This window comes from Cajanus cajan, chromosome 1 (assembly GCF_000230855.2).
Source record: "Cajanus cajan strain Asha chromosome 1, NIPB_CcT2T_4, whole genome shotgun sequence".
NCBI lineage: Eukaryota > Viridiplantae > Streptophyta > Magnoliopsida > Fabales > Fabaceae > Cajanus > Cajanus cajan.
Window position 1 is genome coordinate 4,424,023 of NC_138517.1, and position 26,422 is coordinate 4,450,444.

General features: G+C 30.9%; 2 protein-coding genes across 2 annotated transcripts; one reads left to right on the forward strand and one right to left on the reverse strand.

Annotated features, from left to right (window-relative positions):
* The first annotated feature begins 653 nt into the window (after nt 1–653).
* LOC109799192 (uncharacterized) lies at nt 654–4,356 on the forward strand. Its single transcript, XM_083073242.1, has 6 exons — nt 654–1,980; nt 2,309–2,395; nt 2,550–2,606; nt 3,566–3,684; nt 3,946–4,032; nt 4,112–4,356. Exons 1-6 carry the CDS (start codon nt 1,973–1,975, stop codon nt 4,117–4,119), a joined length of 366 nt encoding a protein of 121 aa, XP_082929368.1. The 5' UTR covers nt 654–1,972; the 3' UTR covers nt 4,120–4,356.
* A 4,836-nt stretch (nt 4,357–9,192) lies between these two features.
* Nucleotides 9,193–14,235, reverse strand: LOC109801343 (cyclin-dependent kinase D-3). Its single transcript, XM_020362392.3, has 8 exons — nt 14,077–14,235; nt 13,798–13,950; nt 12,981–13,279; nt 12,788–12,896; nt 11,904–12,029; nt 10,748–10,983; nt 10,351–10,662; nt 9,193–9,781 (listed from the first exon to the last, which is right to left on the reverse strand). Exons 2-8 carry the CDS (start codon nt 13,900–13,902, stop codon nt 9,736–9,738), a joined length of 1,233 nt encoding a protein of 410 aa, XP_020217981.1. The 5' UTR covers nt 13,903–13,950; nt 14,077–14,235; the 3' UTR covers nt 9,193–9,735.
* Between the last annotated feature and the right edge of the window lie 12,187 nt (nt 14,236–26,422).

Sequence of the window (26,422 nt, forward strand, 5' to 3'; positions counted from 1 at the left end):
AGACAACCTTAAAAAAATTAATAATATATATGCAATTTAAATTTATTTCTCATTTTAATGATTCGCCACTTGGTTTGCATCCCAATATTTACCATATAATTTATTTTTTCACTTTTTTTATTTTGTTCAAGAGGCTGGTATAATGAGCTCACAAGGGTCCTCACACACTGATCCTAGCTACAGACCAAGCTTAAGCTATTTGGTTGAGAGCTAATAATAAGTGAATGGCTCCAGAGAATGAGCGCTATAGCTATGAATATGGCACTGCAGCGATGGGATTGTATGGAATTCCAGAGTGTTGGCTCCTTGGCGCTGGAACTGGCGCTTGAGCGCTAAGAATATAAAGCTTCAAGGGGCTTTGGCAGCAAGATAGCGCTATAGCTGCAAGAGCTGGCGCTGAAGCGGTGGAGATTTGGCAGCTATATACTACCAGGGCAGAGATACACGTGCCAAGAAAAAAAAGTTTCTTGCAAATTGCATGTTATAACTGTCCTGTTTTCTTCTCAATAATTTGTTTGCCCCTGTATGTGATTGTGACTCGACCTATATATATCTCAATAATTTGTTTGCCTCCTGTATGTGATTGTGACTCTTGCCCAATTGTACGTCTTCCAAGTGTTCTATGTTGGACAAATTACGGCACCAATTTCCAATTAAACTCAAACTCCAACTTACTTGGACTAATTTATTGGGTCCATTTCTGTATTGGTAATTAGGCAACACTTGAAAACAGCAAGGAAAAAGTGCCGAGGTCCCAAAAGTTAAAAAACAAGAAACTGAGAGAGCAAGGCAACACTCAATCATCACTCACTCTTCACTCACCTCCACTCACTCATCACTCACTCTTCACTCACGCTCCACTCACTCTCCACTCATTCTCTTCACTCGCGCGCGGAGGGGTTGCGGAGGCTGAGGGGTCGCCGGCGGACGGGGTTCGCGGGCGGAGGGGTTGCGAGCGGAGGGGTTTCGCGGCCGGAGGGGTTCGCGCGCGGGCGGAGGGGGTTCGCGGGCGGAGGGCTTTGCGCGCGCGGGGCGGAGGGGTTCGCTCGCCGGCCGGCGGGTCTGGTTGAAAGGAGCCGCGCGCACGGGACGGAGTGGTCTGGTCGCGCGCGGAGGGGTCGGCCGTGAGGAGGGGTCGCGTGCGGAGGGGACAGGCGCCGGCGTCAACAACCCTCCCTCCACAGAGAAACTGTGGGATGTTATGCTGTGACTCCATAGAGAAACCGGTCCATGTTCTTTTGCATGAAGGTGATAGCCAAATATAAAGTGCAAGTATTATAGTATTAAACTAGTTTGAAATGCAAATTGCAATGACAGCGCCTTTGAGACCAAGACCAAGTTTCATATCAAAAGCCCAACAGAGAAGGATGTGTAGTAAGCTAGTGAGTCTAGTTGCTACCACCATAGGAAAGACTATGTTTTGGGTTTGTAGGAACTTGGTGATGTAGCGAAGAAGCCCATAGGCTGAAAGGCTTGGAATCATGTATCTTGCATAAAGTTGGGCTTGAGCTGCAATTGTTTTGTCTTGGTGAAAAACTAAAATGGCTCCTACCCATCTCCGTTATTTGGGTCTTTTTAGGACCCATTCTAGTTGTTCTTCACCGAGACAAAACAATTGCAGCTCAAGCCCAACTTTATGCAAGATACTTGATCCCAAGCTCCTTTCAGCCTATGGGCTTCTTCGCTGCATCACCAAGTTCCTACAAACCCAAAACATAGTCTTTCCTATGGTGGTAGCCTCTGGACTCACTACCTTACTACACATCCTTTTCTGTTGGGCTTTTAATCTGAAACTTGGCTTGGTTTGAAAGGCGCTGCCATTGCAATTTGCATTTTAAACTGGTTTAATACTATAATACTTGCACTTTATATTTGGCTCTCTCCTTCATGCAAAAACACTTGGACCGGTTTCTCTACGGAGTCACTGCATAACATCCCACAATTTCTTAGACTTGCTTTTCCTTCAACACTCATGGTGTGGTATGATATTCATTTCTAAACCAAATTTCACTTCCATAGTATATAACAACTTGCATTTTTAGAATCAACATATAGTCCTTTAATCCCATGTTTTTGTCATCAATTTGGTTATTGAAGCATAAAAACCAATGAATTCAATTATCTTGAGATCAATTTGATGAGACTGATAAATAAAGGACTAATGTAATGTAGGACATATTTTTGGAAGTTAAAATGCACTATTAGAGATTACTTGCAAAAATTTATCTCTTTTCCTTGTGACTGGTAATGTGAATGAGTGATGCTGAGAAGTTCTAATTGCTGCTCCTATTATATCACTATGTTGCAGCTTAGAATCATGGACGTTTGAAATAATGGTTCTTCTGTCTGGTGCTTTTCCTAATGCAAAATTGGAAACTTCAGTTCTTTCTATATGGTTAGTTTTTCAGTTAATATCTTAGGGGCTATGCTACTATATGTTATGGATATTACATATATGCTATTATATTTATCTTTCTCGTTTGAAAACCCCATTTTCTTCCCTTGTCGTTGTTAATGACCAATTGTAATTTTTTCCTCTTTCATCCCAGCCTCAACACATCTGGTATACTTTGGATGGTACCATTTGGAGTTAGTGATGCTGGAAGGTTAGTCTTTCATGCTGAACATACTAAAATAAAAATGTGCATGCTATTACCATATGTAATGTTGCAGTGACATGTCTTTTTATGTTTATCATTGTCCATATATAACAAGTTTCATTGCATGTTTCTAATTAAACAGTACAAGAATCTCAAATGAATTAGGGGCTGGTAAACCAAAAACTGCATATTTAGCAGTTAAAGTCAGCATGTTCTTGGCCTTCACAGTGGGGATTTTAGAATTTGCAGTCCTTATGTCAGCATGGTAAGTTTGGGGGCATGCTTTTACCAATGTACATGAAGTGGTCCTATATGTGACTTCCATGGTGCCAATTCTTGCAAGCTTTGCCTTCATAGATTCAATTCAAACAGCATTTCAAGGTATTGAAAAAAATTATTCAATGAGGTCCATAATTATCCATTTTTTCCCCTTTCCCTGTTGATTGAGTATTCAGGAATTGGATTAAATGGATTTGAAGGAAAACATAGTATTCTCATCCAATTCCATCATTTTCTTGTTTTACTATCATTTTGCTAATTCAATCCGATCTAGAGAAATTTTGATAAGATTTTTTCTGATATTTATTTTTATTCATATTTTTTATTTGATTTTTATGGTTTACATCGAATTGAAACGTAATATAAAGAATTTATTTGTTGAACTAAACACTATAAAATAATGGGTTTGCATAGTAATTAAACATTATACACTGTTATGTGAATGATTTATTTAATAAAAAAATTCCATATTCAAACCCCAACATATACGAAAACTTTTCACATCAACCAGTCAAGTACCACTAGTTGAAGTAGTCTCTAACTTTATTATACCAGTGATACCTTGTCACAACCAAAATAAAACACCATAGAATGCATATGGAATGTAATGCCTTCAATTCATTTTTTGAGGAACCTAATTGTTTATCTGTTTATATGAACTTTGCTAATTCCTTGATTGTGAACAGGTATTGCCAGAGGATGCGGTTGGCAGAAACTTGGTGCAATTGTCAATCTAGGATCTTTTTATTTTATAGGCGCTCCTTTTTCTGTTGTGACAGCTTTTGTCCTCCATATGAAAGGACGGGTAATATAACCATTTTATCATTCAGAAAACATCTTAGGGTGAATATTAACGAGACTTCTCCTATCAGGATTAGAGTTTTTCATTGCTAATTATTCAGTTTATGCAACATAGTAAACAACACTTAAAATACCTGTCTAAGTGTTGTTCACATTAAAATCCTTCAGAGTTTGATTTTTAGCCAAGAATAATAACATCCTGCATCATAGATAACATGCATGTTCAACTGAAGTTGGTGATTATCTTGATTCTTCATAATTTCAGGGGCTATTTTTAGGGATAGTACTGGCAATTATCATTCAAATGTTGTGTTTTCTTGTGATCACCCTACGTGCCAATTGGGAGGAAGAAGTAAATTGTTCAATCTTGAACTCAGTTTTGTTATCATTTATCAGGTATGGATATTAACAGAAGTGTGTTCATTGTTCAGGCAAATAAGGCAACAAAAAGGGTAGGAGGCAGTGGAGTCCAACTTCAAGAACTTTCGGTTGACCAAAATGTTAATTCTGCTCGATAGATAGTTGAAGAACCATTTCTAGATTTGTGTAGAACTAGAGTGACTTACCTTGAAATAAATGCATACCAATGTACTTATAGCACATCCATGAGTAATTATTCCTTAGCGTACACTCCTTTAGTTACTTTTTAAATTTAAATGTCTGTTTTTTAGTAAAATTATTTATTTATTTATTATTTACAAAACTCATGACAATATTAATTAGAATAAAGTATAAGTACAACAAAAATTGTAATTTGTACAACATCATTTTTATGTTTTTCTTTTATCATTTTATTTATTATGAAGAGAGATATTATTAATGATAGAAAGAGATAAGAACAAAATTAATGTTATATAAGTTGTTGTGTATTTTTTGTTTTATATATAAGACTTAATTGCTTAATTCACTAAAATAACAAAAAATTGTTAATTTAGTTGATAATAATAAGTTTATCTTTTATATATATATATATATATATATATATATATATTTAACCAATTAAATTGTTGTCTTATATGATTTTTCAGTTAATTACCAATTAGAATGTATAATTTTTTAAGATCACATAAAACAATAATAAGAGGCGTAATTTATTTGATTAGATATATTACATTTTAATGATTTTAACATATATATTTAACTTTTCATATGTATGATGATGATAATTATTATTTTTTTTTAAATTGTTCCCACTCACTCACATCTGGATTCACCATTGTTTACGGTATTAGCACAACCAAAATCATCCATTAACTTCCACAACAAAATAGTCACTCGGGATAGAACTCAAATATCTGATAACTTGATATTTGATTTTTTTTTTAAGTGACGGATACACTTCATTCATCTATAACAACATGTAGCTTTTATAGAAAATAGTTCTATTTCAGTCAAGAGCATAAGAGAGATACATCTTATTAATGAAAAAAAAAAAGTAAGTTCATAATTATTGTATGAAAATCAATAGATTTGCTTTACCCAAAATGGGAATGTGCTATGATTAGGAACTCATAATCTAAAATTCAATAATCCAATTGATTCAATCATATAAGTTTATTTCATTTCAAATCCAACCAAAATTTTGTTATATATATTCTCTCATTACTGTATATATGGGATCATTCTAGCCTATCTAAATAAATACGATATTTACATATTAAAATTTTTACGTCGTTCCATTCAATATAAAATTTAAGAGTAGGCGTATTCAGACTTATTTTAAAATTTTGTTGACTTTTAAATTATCTATTATCGCTCATTATTTTTTCTCTAAAATATATTCTTCATTTAGTTACCGATCGTTATTTCTTACATAAGTTGTCCCAATAGTAAGGTACAATCAATAATTTGTTTAGAAATAAAAATCTCATCTTTTCAAGAAAGTTAAAACCAATGTTATAAAATTCCTAAGATATATTAGTCGAATCCATAAATCCCTGTCAGTCGTATAAAACAATATATATATATATATATATATATATATATATATATATATATATATATATATATATATATATATATATATATATATATTCCATTTATTTCAGGAATAAATTACCTATATTGACTCCTTTTAATAATTTATTTTCTATATTAAATTTTAATTATCTAATTATTGAATTTAAAGTTCTTAATATATAAATTAAATTTATAAACTTTAAAAAAATAAAAATTATTTAATATTTTATTTCATTAATTCAAATTAATGTATAAAACAATTTATGATCATCAATCAATTTGAATTAATAAAACAAAGTATTAAATAATTTTTAAATTTTTAAAAAATTTGCATACTTAATTTATGTATTAAGAATTTTAAATTCAACAGTTAAATTGTTAAAATTTAATATAAAATATAAATTATTGAACGGAGTAAGTCTAGATAAATTATTGATATAAAATCCTCTTTTATATAATATGATATTCTTGGTGCTTATATACTAAAAGATTACTATGGTGTAGTAGTGAAACTTCATCATGAATGTTAGAAGGGTCTTGTGTTTGATAACGACGATTAAAACTGTTGTTTTTACTATGGCCTTTTCTAAGAACTTAAAAAAAATGGAAATTCTCTGCTGAATTTTCTTTCACTTTCTTTTTCTTTTTCAAAAAATAAATGTATTAGCATTGTTTTCTCTAAACACCCATTACTAATTGTGTAACACCCCAGTTTTCAAAAAGGTTATTATTATTATTATTATTATTATTATATGGTATTTGGTCATAATTATTTTAATAATTATAGAGGAATATTATTTTGTACGTTTAAATAATTATTGTTTTGGACAATTATTTTGTACGTATTAAATAATTATTTTGTTTAGTATTTTTAAATAAATATTTATATGTTTTAAGAGAAAGTTAATTTTATATGATATTTTTTTATCGAAATTTATTATTATATTTTAGGTCAGAAATATATTATTATTATAGAGAAAAAATATTGTATAATATACATGTATTTATTTTATTTAATTATTTTGAGAAAAAAGAGAAGTGGGTTAGAAGAGAAGGAAAATGGGTTGGGTTGACCCAGCCCAATGGATTAATTTTAAGAAAGGAGTCAGGTAGCGTTAACCCTATCTGCCTCATTTGCGTTCTGGAAGGTTAGAGAAAAAAAGAAGAGAAACAAAGAGCTCTAGGAAGAGTACTCAAGAACAACCTTAGATACACCAAGACCATTCATCTTCTGCTCATCCAGGTAAGGGGGGACTGAGAAACCTTACTCTGGGTGTGGGAATGTATGTTGGGTAGTGGGATTGGCCCTCAATCCCCTGTTTGTTATTGTTGTTATATGCTCACGTATGGGGGATTTTTCTTAATTATATATGTTTATTATATTATTTTTCCTATATTTAAATATAAATTTGTAATTTGAGATCTCTGTGGGTTCCTGTGAGAAACCCTTAGGGAATGCATTGGTAATTGTAAGAGACAATTTTAAATGTTTTCTGTTTTATCTTCTGAGTTTTCTATTATGTTTCTTGATATTTGCTGAGTGTAAATATGTGTCTAATTTTGAAAATAAACAAGTTTTGATATGAATTAGAGTGCTCTGTGAGTTCCTGTGGGAACCTTACGAGAAACAGACATATTTCTAATATTTTCTGTTTTACCTTCTGATTGTTCTGTTGTATTCCTTGCTAAATGTAATGTGTAAATATGTGATTAATTTTGAGAATAAACATGTTTTGATATGATTTAAAGTGCTCTATGGGTTCCTGCGGGAGAAATAAGCAAAATATGAATATTTTCTGTTTTGATTTCTGATTGTTCTGTTATATTTCTTGTTTGATGAGATGTAAAAATATGTATTTAATTTTATAAATAAACGAGTTTTGATATAAATTAAAGTGCTCTGTGGAGGCTTTGTGAATATGATTGAGACATGAGATATGAAATGTGATAATGAAATATGATGATGAAATGTGATGACGAAATGTGATGATGTGAAATAACCATGGGAAATGATAATGTGATATGAGAATGCATAGTCTTAATTGACATGCATCATTTGCATAAGTATTTTAAGGGTACGATATGAAATACACCGCCAGAGAAGGCCCCCTAGTGTAAAAGCTTTGGGGATTAGTCCTTGGGAATAGCTCGGTTTGGAAGTCCCAGTCTCGCCCATTGTGTGCATGGGATGTATCTTGCGCGGCTTAGCTATCCCGACGAGACTCTGGTAGTATATCCTTCTAGTGAGAGTGCGCAGAGGGTGTGACCCGGCATGTACTCCTAGACTACTCTTCGTGTATTGCTAGCGGCAATATGCCATGTGATGTTTTACTGGCGCCACATGCATGATAATATGTAGTCCGTGTCCATACTTATGCATTTTTAATGTTATACGATAAAGTGATGGTTTATGTCTTGGATGAATGTGATGTTATTATTAATTTATTTATGTTATACTTGTTTTGTTTGTGTTTGGCTATCCTGCATATATTTCTACACTGTGAGCCAGAGTGAGATGTTTCTCACTCCCTTTTCTCGTGTAGTATGAGGCTGAGGATGTTGATGATGAAGCTTAGGCTTCTATGTTGAGTTTTGCTCTGATAGGACATGTGACATCGGGGCATAGATAGGATTAGTTTAAGATGTTCTTATTAAATTATTTTGAAAAATTTAGTTTTATTTCTTTGTAATTTTACCGGCATGTTATTTGGATTAAGTTTATGAATGTGAACTCTTTATCCTTACGTGGTTGGAAAATTGATTTTTATTGATGTAAAATGATATATATTTATTTATAATTACTATATATGTATGTTGGGGTAGAGGGTGTCACAAATTGAACAAAATGTAAGTGGCATTAAATAAAAGAATAAAACATGTTACAAAATTTTCTAAATTTCACCAAATATACTAGTATAGTACTTAATATACTTAATATAATTCCTTTTTCCCTCTCCACTACTAATGCCAAATTGGCTTAATTTTATAGTTTCTCTTCGATATAACCACCAATATTTTAGATTCTATTCATTACAGAATTGAATTTATTTTTAATAATTTTTTGTAATTATGTTTGACCCAAGTTTTCCTTTTAAAGATGAAAAAGACACTTTAAAAATTATATTAAACACACTACCCAAGAAATTTGATGTTTTTTTTTTCCATATAAAAGAATGTCAATTAAACATGTATCATCTTACAGCTTCCAAGGTTGTGTTGCTGAGTTTAATGTCAAAGCACAAGTTAAATGACATTCTTGTTACTTCTGCCTAAAACTATTATTTTTTAAAATTAATTTGCACACAAACATGCATGGCAGCATCTCCATCTAAAACTACCATATCATTTACCCGAACAGAAACATAAGCAATGTTTTAGAACGAGAACTATAAAGGTTAACTCGACTCAATCAAATGATGTAAGCAGCTATAACAGGCAACAATTAGCAAACACTGAAATGAATGTCAAAATCACTAGCTTGTTAAACAAAATTAAAACAAGATTCTGCACAAAAAAAAAAGAAGAAAAAAAAAGAGATGAAACAAACAAGGCGTGCCAGAAAACACATAAATCAGCCAAAAATCAAACATGTCTACAAAAATAATTTTTCTCAGTACATAACCTATTTGAAATCCCCATGAAAAATACATATTATACACTTAAAGTGTAAACAATAATTTCTCTTTATGTTCAATAACAAATCAGTGTTAAAATCCAGTTTTCTCCCCAATCATAACTTTTTCAAGCCTCAGATATACAGTGAGAACTAAAGAAAATGCCCTCACTCATCGTGGACAGATACAAGTTTTCTTGAATGTGAAGAACGAAAATTGAAAACAAAGGGATCTGGAGAATATGGTTACTTATTTTTTAATCTATGATAGTTACTTTTGGCTCTCTGATCTACTATTCAAGTGAGATGCTAATCTTCTGTCACTGCTACTTCTTCCTTTAAACATCTACATAATCATAGTAGCTTCATGCAGAGAGTCAGAGATAAGGAATGACATACAAGCGAAGCTGATTTGCAGCGTTTTCTCAAATGCTTCAGACCCCTTGTACTGACGCAACCATCACAGAATATTCATTCTGCCTGCTAGAATTCTAGATCTAATTTTCTTTTTAAATGTGATCTGTCAGCACTGCAGAACAAAGAGAACGACTTGTTAAATAACATTTTCAAGTAGCAATTAAAAAACAAAAATTTGGCACACTCTTGCATAAGGCTTCTCATGAGACTCTTGATTAATTCCATATAAAGTAAGCATATTAAACACCTTACACATGCTGAAGGTTGTGAATCAACCTGGTTTCAAAAGTTTGGTGTAAATTGCCTCATAAGCAGTATAGCACAGCACTACAGTACACTATATAGCATTGCTGCTTTCACATAGCTCCAACATTTAAATTTAGCGCAATTATATACTCAGCCTTTAGATTCAATTTTATACACAGTATTGCCTTCACAAAATTAGTTGGAAATTTAATACATACAAAACCACACAACATTGTTTGACAGTTGAAAGGTTAAACATTAGTAGGAAATTTAATACATACAAAACCACATAACATTCTTTGACTCTCATTAACATTATTCAAAGGTTAATGGTTCAATATGCAAGCCAAAGTATAATGCTACCTACTTTATGTTTGACAGTCAAAATTACAATCGATTACGCCACTTTGAATAGAAGAATCAACATTGTTTTACCTCGTAATTGTAGGTCTATTTGGAGGTTTTAATCCAAAAAGAGAAAAATCTAGTGACATTGGAGCCGGCTCATTCTTTCCTGTATTATCACCGACTGCCTGTCTGACACTAACACTGTCATCTAACTTATCTCCTTGCAAAGAATTGCCTTCAGACACATCACGCCCTGGCATTACTCTCCTAGACTTTCTTGGAGGGGATAAGACGATAGGACCTTCATTTGAAATCATATCTGAAGCCTTAGATTCTTTCTTAGGGGCAGGTCTTGGAAGTCTATCAGGATCTGTGGGCAGAGGTGCAGAAGTGAAGTACCTAAAAAGTGGAAAAAGAGAGATTAAAATAAGGGAAAAGAAAGGAAAGAAACTGTTTTTCTCATGAGAATGATTAAGGCACATACCTGTGCTCTAATGCCTGCTGAATTGAAATTCTAACTTTTGGGTCATAAGTAAACATCTTTGACAACAAATCTAAAGCATCATCACTTGCCATCGGAAATAAAGAGCGCAAAGATGGGGAAGGAACATATTGGTATTCCACATAATCAGGAAGGTATATCATATCAGGCCACTGAGAAGGAGATGGAGTCCCAAATGCTGAGAAAATCTTTCCTAATTGATCAATATCACTTGAACCCTATCAAATGATAAAAAATAAAAATAAAATAAAATAAAATAACTCATGAAATTACCATAAGGAAAACACCAAAGTACACAGAAATAAATGAATAAAATCAAATAAATCTATAGAAAACACACTGAAATATTATAAGAAAAACAGCTACATAAAAAATATTAGAACAGGAAAACATGGAAGCCAAAACTGGTGATCTATAATGTCTATAAACACCACAGTCAACAGCTTCTGAAGTAATCCCAGTTCAGTAACGCAGTTTTGAAGGGTTTACTCAGAGTATAATTTGAAATAAAAGATAAAGTCAAATGGTTAATCTCATCCAAAAAAAAGTTAATACTTAAGATGTGCAATAAATGGTCTAATGTTAAGAAAAAACTCCATCTACTCCAGAACACCAACCTTTTATCATTTACCATAAAAATAATTTACTCCTATATTATAAATGAGAATACACAACTTAGAGAGCGAGGCTTTCAGTCTTCCTACTCTCACAATTAGACATTCTCAATATTTTCTCTCTTCTCTCCTTTGGATGCGCATCACACTCTACTTTTGCAATTAGCCAAAAAAATTCTCTTTCAACCATCTCAAACTTCCCTTTTCTTTTTATTATTTGTATCTATATACTAGATTTTCTTAACCACCTATCCATTTCTTTCTTTTTTTTTTAGGTGAATCTTCCTATCCTTTTCAATCTACACTCTTCTATCTCCATCTCTAATAGTTAAAAATAACTTTATATGTAAATCCAAAATATAATTCATATGTTCAAAGATATTTATTTATTATGAATTTTAATTATAATATAATTCATATATTGAAAATATTCATTTATTATAAATTTTAATTATATAAAAATGAACATTGAGTAAGGCTAAAGTACAAGTTCATATATAATCACCATGAGAATATTGGTTTACCTGCAAGAAGGGTCGACGAAGAAGAAGTTCAGCAAATATACAAGCTGCAGCCCAAACATCTACTCCTGGACCATACTGCTTGGTACCAAATAATAGCTCAGGTGCTCTATACCACCGGGCAAACACCTATTATGTGTATTAAGTGTCAACTGTGCATATCAATTAACAGAAAGTGCAAGGCACATACATATAAGGATGAAACATGTTATGTTCAGCAGCACACAAGCCGACATCTAGAGGACAAAATTATACTGAAAGGAAGGTAGACATGGGATTCAAAAGAAACACTTGTTACATAGAAGTTGGTGAGCATGAGTAAGCTGGCTATGGATTCAACAAATTGCACTCCACTGTTCAATAAGCCAAATACATGATTATCCTAGAGAATCACAATCCTATAACATATTCACTAAAATATAGAATACTTCTACTTCTAATTTCATATGTCCATGCATTTTTTCCCAGAATTTTTTTACCTTCCTTGGTTTTCTTCAAGTTTTGGGATAAAACCAGGCAATAATAATAGAGATTTAATGGTAAGCTCCACTGAGGCAGAGTTACACCCTATGTTTCTGTATTTAATTCAAACTAAAGCATCATATAAAACCAAACCTGATTATAAAAAATGTAGGGCACATCCCTTTCTGTCTTGCAAATTCTTCTAACCATCCAAATTTTAGAAAAAAAAGTGCTAGTTTTATTACAAAAAGAATCTGAAGAAAGTAGAATAGTTAGCAGATGATTTGAGTTTTATTTAAATTCAAAGATTAATCAATGCTGAGATTTGTCGAAAAAAACCAGTTCATTCTAAAGTCCTTGAATCATAAGGGCTAACTCATGCATACTGAAAAGATTCACTAGCTATTATGCATAAAGAAGCAAACCTGATGAGTGAACCTGCGATCTGGGCTTCCAAATACCCGTGCTAAACCAAAATCTGCAAGTTTCAGCTGTCCGTTAGATCCTATCAACAAGTTGTTTGGCTTCATATCCCTGTAAATACATAACAAAACATTTGAGCTCAGAACTAAAAGCAAGTAATAACTTTGTAATGATCAAATAAGCAACATAATCTACCTATGCAACACCCATTTCTTATGGCAAACAGCAAGGCCTTTTAGCGTCATCTGAAGGTAAGATTTTATATCACCGGGTGAAAGAACAATGTTCCGATCTCGTATAACAGCTTCGAGGTCTGTCTCCATGAATTCAAACACAAGATGCAAATTTCCTTTATGCGGAAAGGCATCGATCAACTCTATAATGTTTGGATCTTTGAGCTCTTTAAGAAGTTTAATTTCTCTGAGAGCAGTAAAATTGACCCCTTCTTTCTGCTTGCCAAGCCGGATTTTCTTAATTGCAACCGTCTGCCCTGTCTGTCCATGCAATGAATACATCTTTATAAGGACCACAAGATGATAATAATAACAATAGTACTATTGTACTATCTATATTAAAAAAGGCCAGTTCATGAAGACGTGTGCAACCATATCTCCATATTACAATCAAATAGTAAGCACGCACCACCACCTCCAAAAGGAAAAAGAAAATAAAAATAACAACAATGCATAGTTTTATCAAACCCTTGTTAAAACAACTTAAAATTCATATAGAATGAGCATTCTCTTTCCACATTACTGCAAAGCTCTATATGAAGACTTATGTGCCTCGTATTCACAGATTTTCTTAACTCCATCTTCACTATAAGAGATTAAAAATTCTCTTCCAAGCTCCAATCTTTGTGCAGACCGGTTCTCACACTCCAAAAAAATATATACATATATTAACAACAAAAATAACTTTTTTTCCACCAAAAAATCTACATAATTCTTTTCATAACTTTTTTTTTCTTGTAAAATAGAACAAAGTTAACAGAAGAGGTAATAAAAGTTACCTGGGTATCAATGGCTTTGTAAACGACACCGTATGTACCTTCACCAAGGATCTCACGCTTGAGATACCTATCAGCTACTTTCTTGGATAGATCAAGTTCTGCCATTTTCTCCCCAAAATTGGCCGCGAAGATGCAATAAACTATCAATCAAAGCTGAAATTCAGCAACAAAATTACAAATTTACATGAGAGTCATCTAGAACTGGCTAGGGTTTCAGGTGGGGGTAATCTTAATCTAGCAATTGCAGTTGAAATTCAACTTAAAAGATTGAAAATTTACAAGTGGGTTGTTCTCTAAAAGCCCATTGGAAGTGAGGGTTGTTTTTCTCACTGAGGGGTGTGAGGGTGAAGAAACAAAGAAAGGGTGAGGAAGTGAGACAGTGAGAGAGATAGAGAGAGAGGGAGGGAGCGTTTTAGAGAGAGGTGCAACGGCTACAACTTTTTGTTGTTGGATATTTTAGTGAATAAATAATAAAATAAACGTGCTTAGAAGATTTTTCTTTTGGTACATGAAGAATTAACAACAATAAAGTACTTATAGTGTGTTTGGATGAGGAATTTTATAAATTCAAGGAATTTTAAATTCTTGGTATTTGAATTACTTTGATTTCAATTTCTATCATTCTTAAAATATTTTGTTTGGATGAGTCAATTCAAATTTTTTAAATTTTAAATTGTTAGGTTAAATATGATAATTTGATTCCATCATAGTAAAATTGATTTTAAAAATATATTTATATGTTGAGATTTTTAAATTAAACTTTATAAAAATAAATATTAATCCATTTTTAAATATTTAATAATTTAAAAAATTAATATTAGATAATATTTAATAATTTTAAAAATTAATATAAGATAATATTTAATAATTCTAAAAATATTTTTGAATATCTAATAATTAAAAGAATGAAGAGATAAGATAAAATATATAGGTGAAATAAGAAAAACAAATATGAGGAATTTCAAATTCTCCCATTTTTGGGAGAATTTGAAATTTTACTATTTTAAGGAATTTCACAAATGTTTGGATTTCAAATTCTTTGTAAATTCCTCATCCAAACAAAGCATTTCACCTCAAGGAATTTGAAATTCTTCAAATAAATGAATTACTCTATGTAAATTCCTCATCCAAACACACCATTAATGTATTTACTTATTGGGAAAAGAACTTATGGTCTTTATAGAGGAATGCGTGTTAAAAAAAATTAAATTGGTTAGGTTTGTGGTTTTTTTTATTTTAATTTTCAAATAAATTAATTAAGGGGAATGCTAATATATTTTTACCTATTTTTTAGTGGGAGTATGTTAGCAACTTACACTAAGGGGGGTGTATTGGTTTAGGATTTCGTAGGATTTTAAAAGACTTTTTTTGAGTAAAAAAGTCCATTGGTATTCAATCAGGATTTTATGTCACTTAAAAACAATCCAGTGGTATTCAATCTGGATTTTCAGGATTTTTTAAAGAGTCCATTAAAATCCACTGGTATTCATTTGAGATTTTTTACAACTTAAAAACAATCCATTGGTATTCAAAAATTTAAGGATTTTAAAGGATTGTTGTGTGAGAGGGATTTTGAAAGACTTTCTAGTGTTATCTATAAATACCAGATTCATAAAACAATCCCATCCAAACCCATCGGATTTTGAAGGATTGTTTGAAATGATTTTTCAAGTGTTTTAAGAATTTTCAAGTGAGTTTTTCATCTTTTTTTTCTATGCTCCTGTCTTCTCCATTTTTTTCTCTACTAATAATACTACACTATTGTGAAACTCTAATATGTAAATGATAGTGTCATTGACTTGTTTTATTTTTCTGTTCGTTCTCTTTAATTGACTTACTTTATTTTATTCTATGTAGTTGAATTTGTTCCTTTATATAACACAAAAAAATACTTGAAATTTTAACTTTTAAGTGGTAATTTTTTTTATGACACACGTTAAGAAAAGAAAAAGGTGAAAGATGAAATTGATATCATAATCTCAACAATATATATATATATATAAAAGATGAATTTGTTAGGGTTTTTGTGAGTAGAATGAGATAAAAATGGATCTTAGTAGGGGGAAGAACCCTCTTAGCATAAAAATTGCGAATTCTCTCTTTCCCTTGAATTTGTTATTCTTATCCCTCCTCCTTTTATGACTCAACAATTATTTTATTTTTTTTACTATGAATTTTTCTTTTTTATTTTTATATTATGAAATTAAGATTTTTTATATTTTAAAAAAAGAAAATTAACATAAAACATTGCAATATCTAATTTTTTAGGGTTTAGGATTTATGCCTTCATTAACTTATTTTTTTAAAAAGAAAATATTGTTAAAATATTTGTTAGAATAATTTATATTTATAAATATCGTTAAAAATTATCATATATATATATATATATATATATTCTCTATATCTAAATACTTCTGTTTATATAAAAAAAATTATATATCTAAATATTTTTTCAGTATCGAATATACTAATTTTTTTTATATAAAAAATTATCTTATGTTTCTATATTTTCGTTTTTACATTTTTTTTATAATAACTGAGGTATTTGATCCATTTGGATAGCAAAAATATATTCGATCTTGTATGATGGTGTGCTTCTAAAAATAATAATATAATTTTATTGATTTTATCTATTATCCGTAATTATTTATATAACTATTTTTTAACATATATTGTTTTAGTAATTCAAATGGGAGATTCACAAGGAAATAATAAAGAAAAATGAAAAGAGAAAGAAAACTATGAAGCTTGGATTAAGGATGATTCCGATGAATTGTTACAATTGATAGTGGATGCTATAAAAAGAGGATAGAATATTATAGAGAATTATTATTATTATTTATCTAGACATTAATTTTTTTATTTATTATTTTTATCTTTGACTCTTTTTAAATTTGAATGTATAATTTTTTTTAAATCTTATCAAATGTCAAAACTCCACAAAATCCCACAGAATCCATTAAAATCATAATTTAAAAGTCTTGCAGAATCCATTAAAATCCTGATTTTAAGTCTTGTAGAATCTTGTAAAATCTTAAAAGTCATGAAAATCCTGCAAAGTCTTTTAAAATCCGCAGGATTTTTTTTAACTAAAAAAGTCCTTTAAAATCCTAATCCAATACACCCCCCTAAAATTTTAGGACAAAAAAATTACTCATTTCTTTTGATTTGGTTAATTGGTACAAAAGATATTATAGTAATTTAATTTAATTTTAAATGAAAATAAAATATTTTCTCTCTCTTATTAATTTCATTCTCCAATTCATTTATGTTTTCTATTAATTAATTTTTATTTGTTCGGAGAGAGGGGGAGACATCATGAGAGATGAAAGAGAAATGAGTTAAAGAAGAAATTTAATAGGAAAGAGATACTCCCTCCATTTTTTTCATTGTCATTTAAGGTTATGCACAAGAATTAAGACAATTATTGATATTTTAATTTTTCAAAATATTTATTACATATTTTCCTGTTATATCCTTTAGGTTATTGGAGAAAAAATAAGTACATTAGAAAATGAATAGACATATTGGTTAGTAAACATGCATTAATTATCAAGGGTAAAAATGAAAAATAAAATTAATAAGTCATTGGTTTTAGAAAAGTGATGTACCGGAGGGATCCTATCGGTCATGTGGACCAACACATGTCGTTTCGTCAGACACCCACGCGAACTGAACCACCACGCCCACACGAACCTCGACGTTAACATCGGCTCGGCATACAGCCGAAAGCTGAGAAGAGTCCGCTAGCAACCTCGGCTCGACTAAGGACCGGTAAGAGGAGCGCCACGATGCATCTCCATATGCTATGTATCAGCTCGGCCGAACGCTGACCAAGTAGGATAACTAAGCAAAAGCCTGTCGGCTCGGCCAATGGCCGAAGATATCCAACACCCCGAGACTTTACCTGTCGGCTCGGCAATGAGCCGAGGGATAAAGCAAGGATTACGGCAATGATCACGATTAACAAGGACAAGCGCATGATTAAGACATAATCAGTCGATTAGCGTCGTATTACCTAATTTGGTAAGCTTCAGAAGAGGCCCATCAAAGGTAGTATAAATAGGTCACTTATATCGAGGTACGTCACTGTTCATTAATTACCCTAGAAAATCGTCTTTGTCCTGACTTGAGCGTCGGAGTGCCTTTTGCAGGTACCTCCCCCCTCCGAAGTATCTACCTGAAGCTGTCGTTCGGCCCTTCACTTCCCAGAAGATTACGAGTGTACCCTTAGACAGGTACAAGTGACAATGAAAAAAAAATAACAAAATCTGACAAAACGACTATGAAAAAAAAATGGAGGGAGTAAATAAGTTAGAGAAAGAATTTAATAGGAAAGAGAAATGATTTGGAGAAAGAATTTAATAGGAGAGAGAAATGACTTAGAGAATGAAGTTAATAAGAGAGAGAAAATATTTTATTTTCATTTAAAATTAAATTAAATTACTATAATATCCTTTATACAAATTAACCAAATCAAAAGAAATTAGTAATTTTTTTGTCCTAAAATTTTGGTGTAGGTTGCTAACATACTCCCACTAAAAAATAGGTGGGAGTATATTAGCATTCCCCATTAATTAAAGGCAAAAATTTATTTTTGTCTCTACAATTTCACGAATGTACGATTTTATACTTCTAAATTTTTTATTGCAAATTCTGTAACAGCCTGATTTTCACAGATTGTACGAAGGTTCAAAGTCCAATAAGGGTGATTTAGTAGCCTAGAACAGGCCCGTTCCAAAACTGGAACAGGTCGTTCAAAACTACTAAAATTGCCTACAAATCTTAGTTAGGAACGAGGCGTTCCCAAATTGGAACGGTGTGTTCCAATTTACCAAAATGACATATAATCCTAGTTGGGAACGTGTCGTTCCAAAGATGAGAACGGGTCGTTCCAGAAATGGCCGTTGTGGGTTAAATTGCAACCCCTGAATGGGTCGTTCTGGATGTGAAATTTTACACATGACGAAGAGTCCAGAACGTGTCGTTCTAGATTTGAAACGGGTCGTTCCGGCGACGCTTGATGCCTATAAATAGAGTGCTCTAGCACTCCCAAAATGACACTTTTCAGTTCTGATTTCTTTCAGTTCTGACTTCTCTCTTCTACATTCTCTTTTTTTCCTTCTACACTCTTTAAAGATCGAGGGGCACTTAGAGGAGGAGACCAAGGAGATCTTTGTTTTAATTTCAGCTATTACTTATCGAGGTACGGGGGAAAAAGGGATTATTTGTATGCAAAGTTACATGAGAGAATTGGATAGAAGAGGAAGCTCGTAGGATTATGAGTAATTTTATAATTATTTCTTTTTGGAGAATTATTGGTATTATGAGATTCTGTATGTGTTTAGGATTATGGATATATGATTAATTTGTAAAAATGATGCTCTAGAAGAGAGAACGAAATCGTAGAAAAGTGTCTGTGAATTAGGTTTTGGGAAAAATTGGGGAGTGCCTGTGAGTTAGGTTTTGGGAAAAATTGGGGGTTTTACTATTTGAGTTAATATTCGATTAAATTAGTGATTCAATTGAGTGTTATATTAATTTATAAATGTTATTGTTATATTATATGGTAAAATTGATAATCTAGATGAGAATTCATGGTGAATTGCTTGAGGAGTACGTGAATCACTATTTTGTACGGATTTTGTGTATGTGTTGTGGAATTGAGTTATGAAATGTGAATGTGAATGTGAATGTGAATGTGATTGTGATTGTGATTGTGATTGTGATTGTGGTTCCTCACACTATGACCAGGGGTGGCACGACCTTGGGCAAGAGATGCTACAAGCGTGACCTTGGCATAGTATGGGATGGGTGATTCCTCATGCTTATGTCGGGGGTGGCATGACCTTGGGCAAGAGATGCTACAGGCGTGACCTTGGCATAGTGTAGGATGTGTGATTTCTCATGCTTATGTCGGGGGTGGCATGACCTTGGGCAAGAGATGCTACAAGCGTGACCTTGGCATAGGGTGAGATGTGTGAGGCAATTAATACTTATGTCGGGGGTGGCACGACCTTGGGCAAGAGATGCTACAGGCGTGACATTGGCATAGTATGAGATGGGTGATTCCTCATGCTTATGTCGAGGGTGGCACGACCTTGGGCAAGAGATACTACAAGCGTGACCTCGGCATAGGGTTAATAACAAGATTTGTGATGGATTGGTATGATTGTGAATTGTGATGTGAATATGAGGCATGATTGATAGAATTAGAAATGGTTGTGAATATTTCATTAAGTAATGAGTTATGATGAGATTATGTTGTGGTTTTTCCTTGTGTGCTTTACATATAGATGTTTTCTTTTCTCACCGTACAATTTGTGGATGTTTTAGGTGAGGAAGATCCGGCTATGAGTGGCATCTAGAATGCCAACAATTAAATTATGGGTATGCTCTAATATTGTGACATCGGGGCAAAGGATTTCTAGGACATGGATTTTTATATAGATTTGGAGTTGTATTTATTATTTTGAAAACAATTTTGTAAACTCTTATGTTTTATTTTCTAATTTTTATTTTCAATTATTTTGGATATTGAAGAACATTTGTGAAGGTTTTTATGTGAACCTTTTTACCAACCTTGAGAAATTTATTCGTTAGTTTTATTATTACAATATATGTGTTGGGGTAGTAAAGGTGTCACAAATTCAATTTCTATAATTTTTAAAATTAAATAATGTTGGTTCACTTATTAAGAGAGAAGTGTTTAATTTCCTAAAAATATTAGATTGAAAATATTGATTTCTCATGTTTAATATTAATTTATAAAATAATTCTCAAGAAATATTGTTTCTAAAGAATCATTTTTATTTTACTTTTCAGGAAAAATATTTGTGAGAAGGTTAGGAATACAACTTCTGCAACTTAAAGGAAAAGTTTTAATATAAAAGACAATAATATCTTTTTTTTTTATAATATAAAGTATATAATTGAGTTTCATCTTTCTAAAGTATTTTTTTTGACGTCCTTTATTCTGTGTGTATAATTAAATAAACGTAATTATTATTAAAAGGAAATATTGTACTTGAATACTTTCAAATAAGGTAAAGAGTATTACATTCAAAATTCAAAAACTAAACACTTAACTATTACAAATTTAAAGAGATTACGTTTAAATAAAATGAGCTATAATTCCTAAAACATATAACATAAAACATATTCCAAAAATTTTGGTATTACAAGTATCAAAGTTATCCATTCAATCAACTAGACCCCTCCAAAAAGGAATTCTCCTGCAAACACATATGCAACAACCACAAAAAGAAAATAGGTGAGTAAGAACATATCTCACTTTGACTACGAGTGTAGAATAAGGCCAAGTAGTCACACATAAATAATATATATATAACAAATAATCATATCTCTTTTCAACCTATATATAGATAATAGGACAGTAATTTAAACCACACAACTCATTTTACATTTCATCCCATCATAATATAAAATCAAATACAATTTAAACACAAATAATATGTTATGATCATACAAAGGCTAGAATCTCCTAAATTATGTGGCACCACTAAAAACATGTTTCCTTATCTAAAAGTTGAGTAGTCTAGGAATACATGTTAAGTGAAACCATCACAACACTTTCACTAGATCGATATACAACTAGGGTCTCATTAGGATAGTTGAGTTGCGTAAGATATGCCTCATGTACACAATGGGAGAGACTGAGCTTCTCAAACCAAACTATCCCAAACGACTATTCCCCAAGCTTTTATGCAAGGAGATCTTCCCTAGAGATGTATTTTGCATTGTACTCAACACAAAACACTATGTACATGATGCATGACATTCAAGACTCAATGCATTCACAACAAGAAATCATTTGTCGCTTATAAATCCTAACACATCATGCCTTGTCACTTATCACTTTATCATTTCACAATTCATCACTTATCACTTTCACTTATTACAATCACTTATGTACACAAATCACTTGCACATACACACAGATAAGGAGTAAGTCTAGACACAAGGTCATGGTTAGTGAGGCACACCTTGTTTCCAGCAACTGCAAGGTCGCGAGCCTATGAAAGGAATCACGCTTAGCCTCCCTACACTTGGTGAGATACATTCAGAGGACCTATAAAGCTCTCACACCCAGCATGACCATATTCTCGCCTGACGTCAATTAATGTTGTAAGTATTTTGGGCTTCTATGCTTGAAGAAACCAAGCCTTCGCTCGATGTGATCGAGGCCGCAAGCATTTTGTGTTTCCCATGTTCTACGAGCCCAAGTTATTGCCTAGCGTGGTATCAAACATGATTTGTGTAATTCGCGATTTTACAAAAATGTGATTTCTATGGTTTCTATGATTTTAATTCATTCAAAGGATATATAAGGCCTAATTAATCCACATTTTTATTCATACAATTACCAATATTTTGAATTCACTCCTACTCAAGGGTTTAGACACATCTTTAGGGCTCCCTCAGAAACCCATAGATTCATAATTACATTATTATCACAATATATACAAATGTCGCATACACATATATTTCAAATTACTAGATTCATACAAGTGATATTCATATAAGGATCGGATTTAATCCCCCTCCAATAGACATACGCACAACCTAAGGATTGGGGGTTGATCACACTATCCAACGTTTATCCTATATCCTAAAGCGAAGTTTTCACTCCCCACTTACCTTGATCAATGCTAGCTTCAATATTCTAATCTTCGAGCTCCTCTCTAGTTGCCCCCTAATTCGTTCCCTCTTTGGATCACAGTTGTATAGTCAAATTACAAGTGAGACAACCCTTAAGCAACTAACCTATTTAAAAGAAACATTATCCATCTCCCTTTCCCGTACACATAGCTCACTGATGAAAGTCCAACTAATTCACTGCACATTTTTTAATTTAAAAAGATAAATACTACTAATATCTTATCTTTATTCTTTCAAAATATATTATCCCTACTTAATTAATTAGAAAATCTTTTAAAAGATAAATATAAAAAAAATTAAATTAAGGATATATCTTTCAAAAATAACAAATAAATAACTAGTTATTTTAAAGTATCTCTCAACATATATCATTACCCCCAATTAATTAATAAATTTTTTTATTAATTTATTTCAAAAAAATGGGATGTTACAATTTTTTTTCCTCTCTTTCTTTCTCCTTCTATTTATCTCTCAACCTCTCTTTCTCGCTCCCCCCCCCCCCCTTCCCAACTCTCCCTCTCCTTCTTTTTCCCTCTCTCTCTTGTGTCTCTCCTTCTCCCTCCCCCTCTCTTTCTCTTTCCCTTTCCTTTTTCCTTCCTTCTCTCTCCATCCATTTTCTATCTCTATTTTTCTTTCTTGTTTGACCTTGTCAATTTTAATAATATTATTTAAGTCTATTTTGTTTCTATATTTTAATGGTATTTGATAATTTTTTTTAAATAAAATAATATAATTTTATCCTTCTTAATTATATGGTAGTATTTTTTTTGTTAATTTTTTTTGTTGAATTCTATGTTTAAATAATTTTAACTATAAGGTATCAACTTTTTTTTTAAATAGTTCAAGTTTTATCACATCCAAATATTATTATTATATATATAATTTTTTTATATATGTAATTAATTTTTTATTTTCTTCAAAAAGTAATTAGATCATAAAAAAGTTGAATTTCATATTTGTAATAAAATTTGAGTAAAGAAATATATTTAATGAAATTATTTTAATAAAAAAATATTTTATAAAAAATATTTATTTATCTAAGAATATACTATTGTAACTAAATATACTATTGTAACTAATCGTGAAAAACTTTAATTCTCAAAAAAATGTATAAATATTCCCATGAACTTGAATAATCAAACTCATTTTAGTTATTTATAGAATTATGGTTTTCAAAATTTGTAATTTCCATGAACCATGATTCCCAAATATGAAAAAACTCATCTCCTATCAAATGTTTCCTTACTGTCTTTGAAGAAGAATACGTGTTAAAAATAATAATTAAATTGGTTAGGATTTTGGTTCTTTTCATTTTAATTTCTAAACAAATTAGTTCTAGGCTTAAACTCCTTTTTGGTGTCTATAGTTTCACGAATGTCTAATTATGATCTTCTAAATTTTTTATTGCAAATTTAGTTTTCATAATTTTTAAAACTAAGTAATGTTGGTTCACCCATTAACATGTCCTCTAAAATTAAACTAAAATAATGATATGTATGGAATGATATTTTTTTGTAACGAAAAGTTTAGATTAGAGCAAGGCACAACCACATGCAAGACCAAAGTCAACCATTAACCTTTTCAAGTCAGTTGAGACATGTGGCGCTTAGGTTACTACATTTATGTAGAAAGAGTTGCGTCTTAACTATCAACTATAGCTTTTGGTCTAATGGTAAGCGTTTGATCTAACAATTAGTATCAAAGCTAAGGTTGTGTGTTTAATTTCCAATGGGAGTAATTCCTGAGGGGGAGATTGCTTGCTAGGTGGTATCAATTGTCCTGTGACGAAGGCGTAGGTGGGTTGAGTCACAATTGAGATATATGACACTTGGACTACTACTTAAGTAGAAAGAATTATGTCCTAACTATCAGTTATAGCTTTTGACCTAATGATAAGCATTCAATCCAACAAATGGAGTTACGGATTGCCTGCCTCATCCCCAACGTAAAGCCACATGAAAATATATAAAACACGAGAGAAGTCAAATTCGATCTCACGTTTTAGCTAGTAGGAGCAAAGGGAGGTCTTAACTAATAGGAATAAAGAGACTTAACATGTTTGTGAATGATATATCAAATAGTTAGTTAGGTACGTAGGAGAATAATAGTGATAAAAAAAATTCTAAAAAATATTTTAATAAATTATATATCTTAATTAAAATAAAAAAAATGTAACGTATATATAATATAAAAAAAACAATGTTGTTTTTATACATAAATGCAAATATGACTAAGTAACTACTAGGCAACTTTACTTAACACGTTATATTTTTTGTTTAATTTTGAATAACATGTTAAAAAGTGGATCAACATTGTTAAGTTTTAAAAATTAGAATGACCAAATTTACAATAAAAAGCTTTTGGATATCAAAATTGTGCAATCATGAAACTATAAGTGACAAAAGTGAATATAAGTCTTAATCAATCTCTATATATAAAATACAAACGACTATCTTGCGCAAGAGCATTTTTAGGATTTTTCTTAGACGAGATGAATTTTAAGGATTCTTTTAATTTTATATCTAATTCATTTTTTAAAAAATTTTATTATTTTTAAATAACCTCTATATATTAAACATGAACTACCATCTTGTGATAACGCTTTGAAGAGCTTTTCTTCAACGAGAAAGTTTTTGGAATTTTTTTAACTTCATATATACCTAATTTAATTTTTATTTATCATAATTATTTATAAATTAAATTTTATTATTTTTAAAATAAATATCAATAAATAATAACCTTATTTAAGCTTATAATTTGTATATTCAAATATAATATTTATTTATATACATAGTGTATTTTAAATTTTAATTATATATAATAAACATTTAACTTGTGCATTGTACAAGAAGAATACTAATTATAATTTAAGTCTTAATTATCAAATTTATCTTTTTTTAAGTTTCTTGTATGAGTAGGAATTACAAAAGACAAGCAAGAAACAAAAATTATGGTCTCAAGTGTAACATCCCAATAGCATCAAAGTTAGTTAAGGTAGATAATGGTTCCAATAGAAACATCATATTGACACATTCTGTAAGTCAATTAACACATAAATTCTTCACGAAATATGTGCAACAAGTGACTCTAAGATAATCGTGACAATTTCATAATCACAATGATCAGGGAAAAGTAAGAATGAAAGTTCCCTACTATTATGAACTAACTCATTATGAACTAACTCCAAGACCACGGTATAATTAATCCAATATCATACAAATCGATCCCATATATAAAATACAAAACATTATCTTGTCAGAGTTTTTAGATATTCCTTTGACTTTATATCTAATTGATTTTTATTTATCATACTTATTTATGAATTATATTTTATTATTTTAAAATAAATAATCAATAAATAATAGTTTTGTATTACAATATAAATTATTATCATAAATCCAAAATACAATTTGTGTATTTAAAAATATCTATTTATTCAAATTTTATATATAATTTAGGCTTAAATATGTTTTTAATTCTTGTAAAATGAACAAACTTTTTATTTTGATTCCTATAAAAAAAAAACTTTATTTGTTTTGCATCCTTTTAAAATTTAGAACTATTTTTTTAATGTCTATTATTATATAATTACTTTTAGCTACTTTTTTATACATTGAAAGGTTAAGTGACCTTCTTAGGTGTTACTCACGTACAATAGTTAGTGATACAAAGGTAGCATACGACACCTCCAAAAGAAAATTTAAGTATTTAAAAAATGTTATTTATATACCTTAAAATTATAGTTAAAGATAAAAAAAAATAGTGATTTTAAATTTTAAAGGAATGAAAATGAAAGAAAAATATTTTATAGGGATCAAAAATAAAATTTACTCATTTTACAATGGCATAAAATATTTTACAAGAACTAAAAATAATCTTTATAATTTTTTAAGGATGAAAAAAAAACAATTTTTTAACAAGGATCAAATCAAAACTAAGTTAT

Coding starts and splice junctions, on each gene's coding strand:
- LOC109801343 (XM_020362392.3), bottom strand. CDS start 13,902: ATGGCAGAACTTGATCTATCCAAGAAAGTAGCTGATAGGTATCTCAAG. Junction 12,897..12,980: donor AAGAAATGGGTGTTGCATAG/GTAGATTATGTT, acceptor ATGTATTTACAG/GGATATGAAGCCAAACAACT. Junction 10,984..11,903: donor TTCGTCGACCCTTCTTGCAG/GTAAACCAATAT, acceptor ATCATTTGATAG/GGTTCAAGTGATATTGATCA.
- LOC109799192 (XM_083073242.1), top strand. Junction 2,396..2,549: donor ACTTCAGTTCTTTCTATATG/GTTAGTTTTTCA, acceptor CTTTCATCCCAG/CCTCAACACATCTGGTATAC. Junction 3,685..3,945: donor TCCTCCATATGAAAGGACGG/GTAATATAACCA, acceptor TCATAATTTCAG/GGGCTATTTTTAGGGATAGT.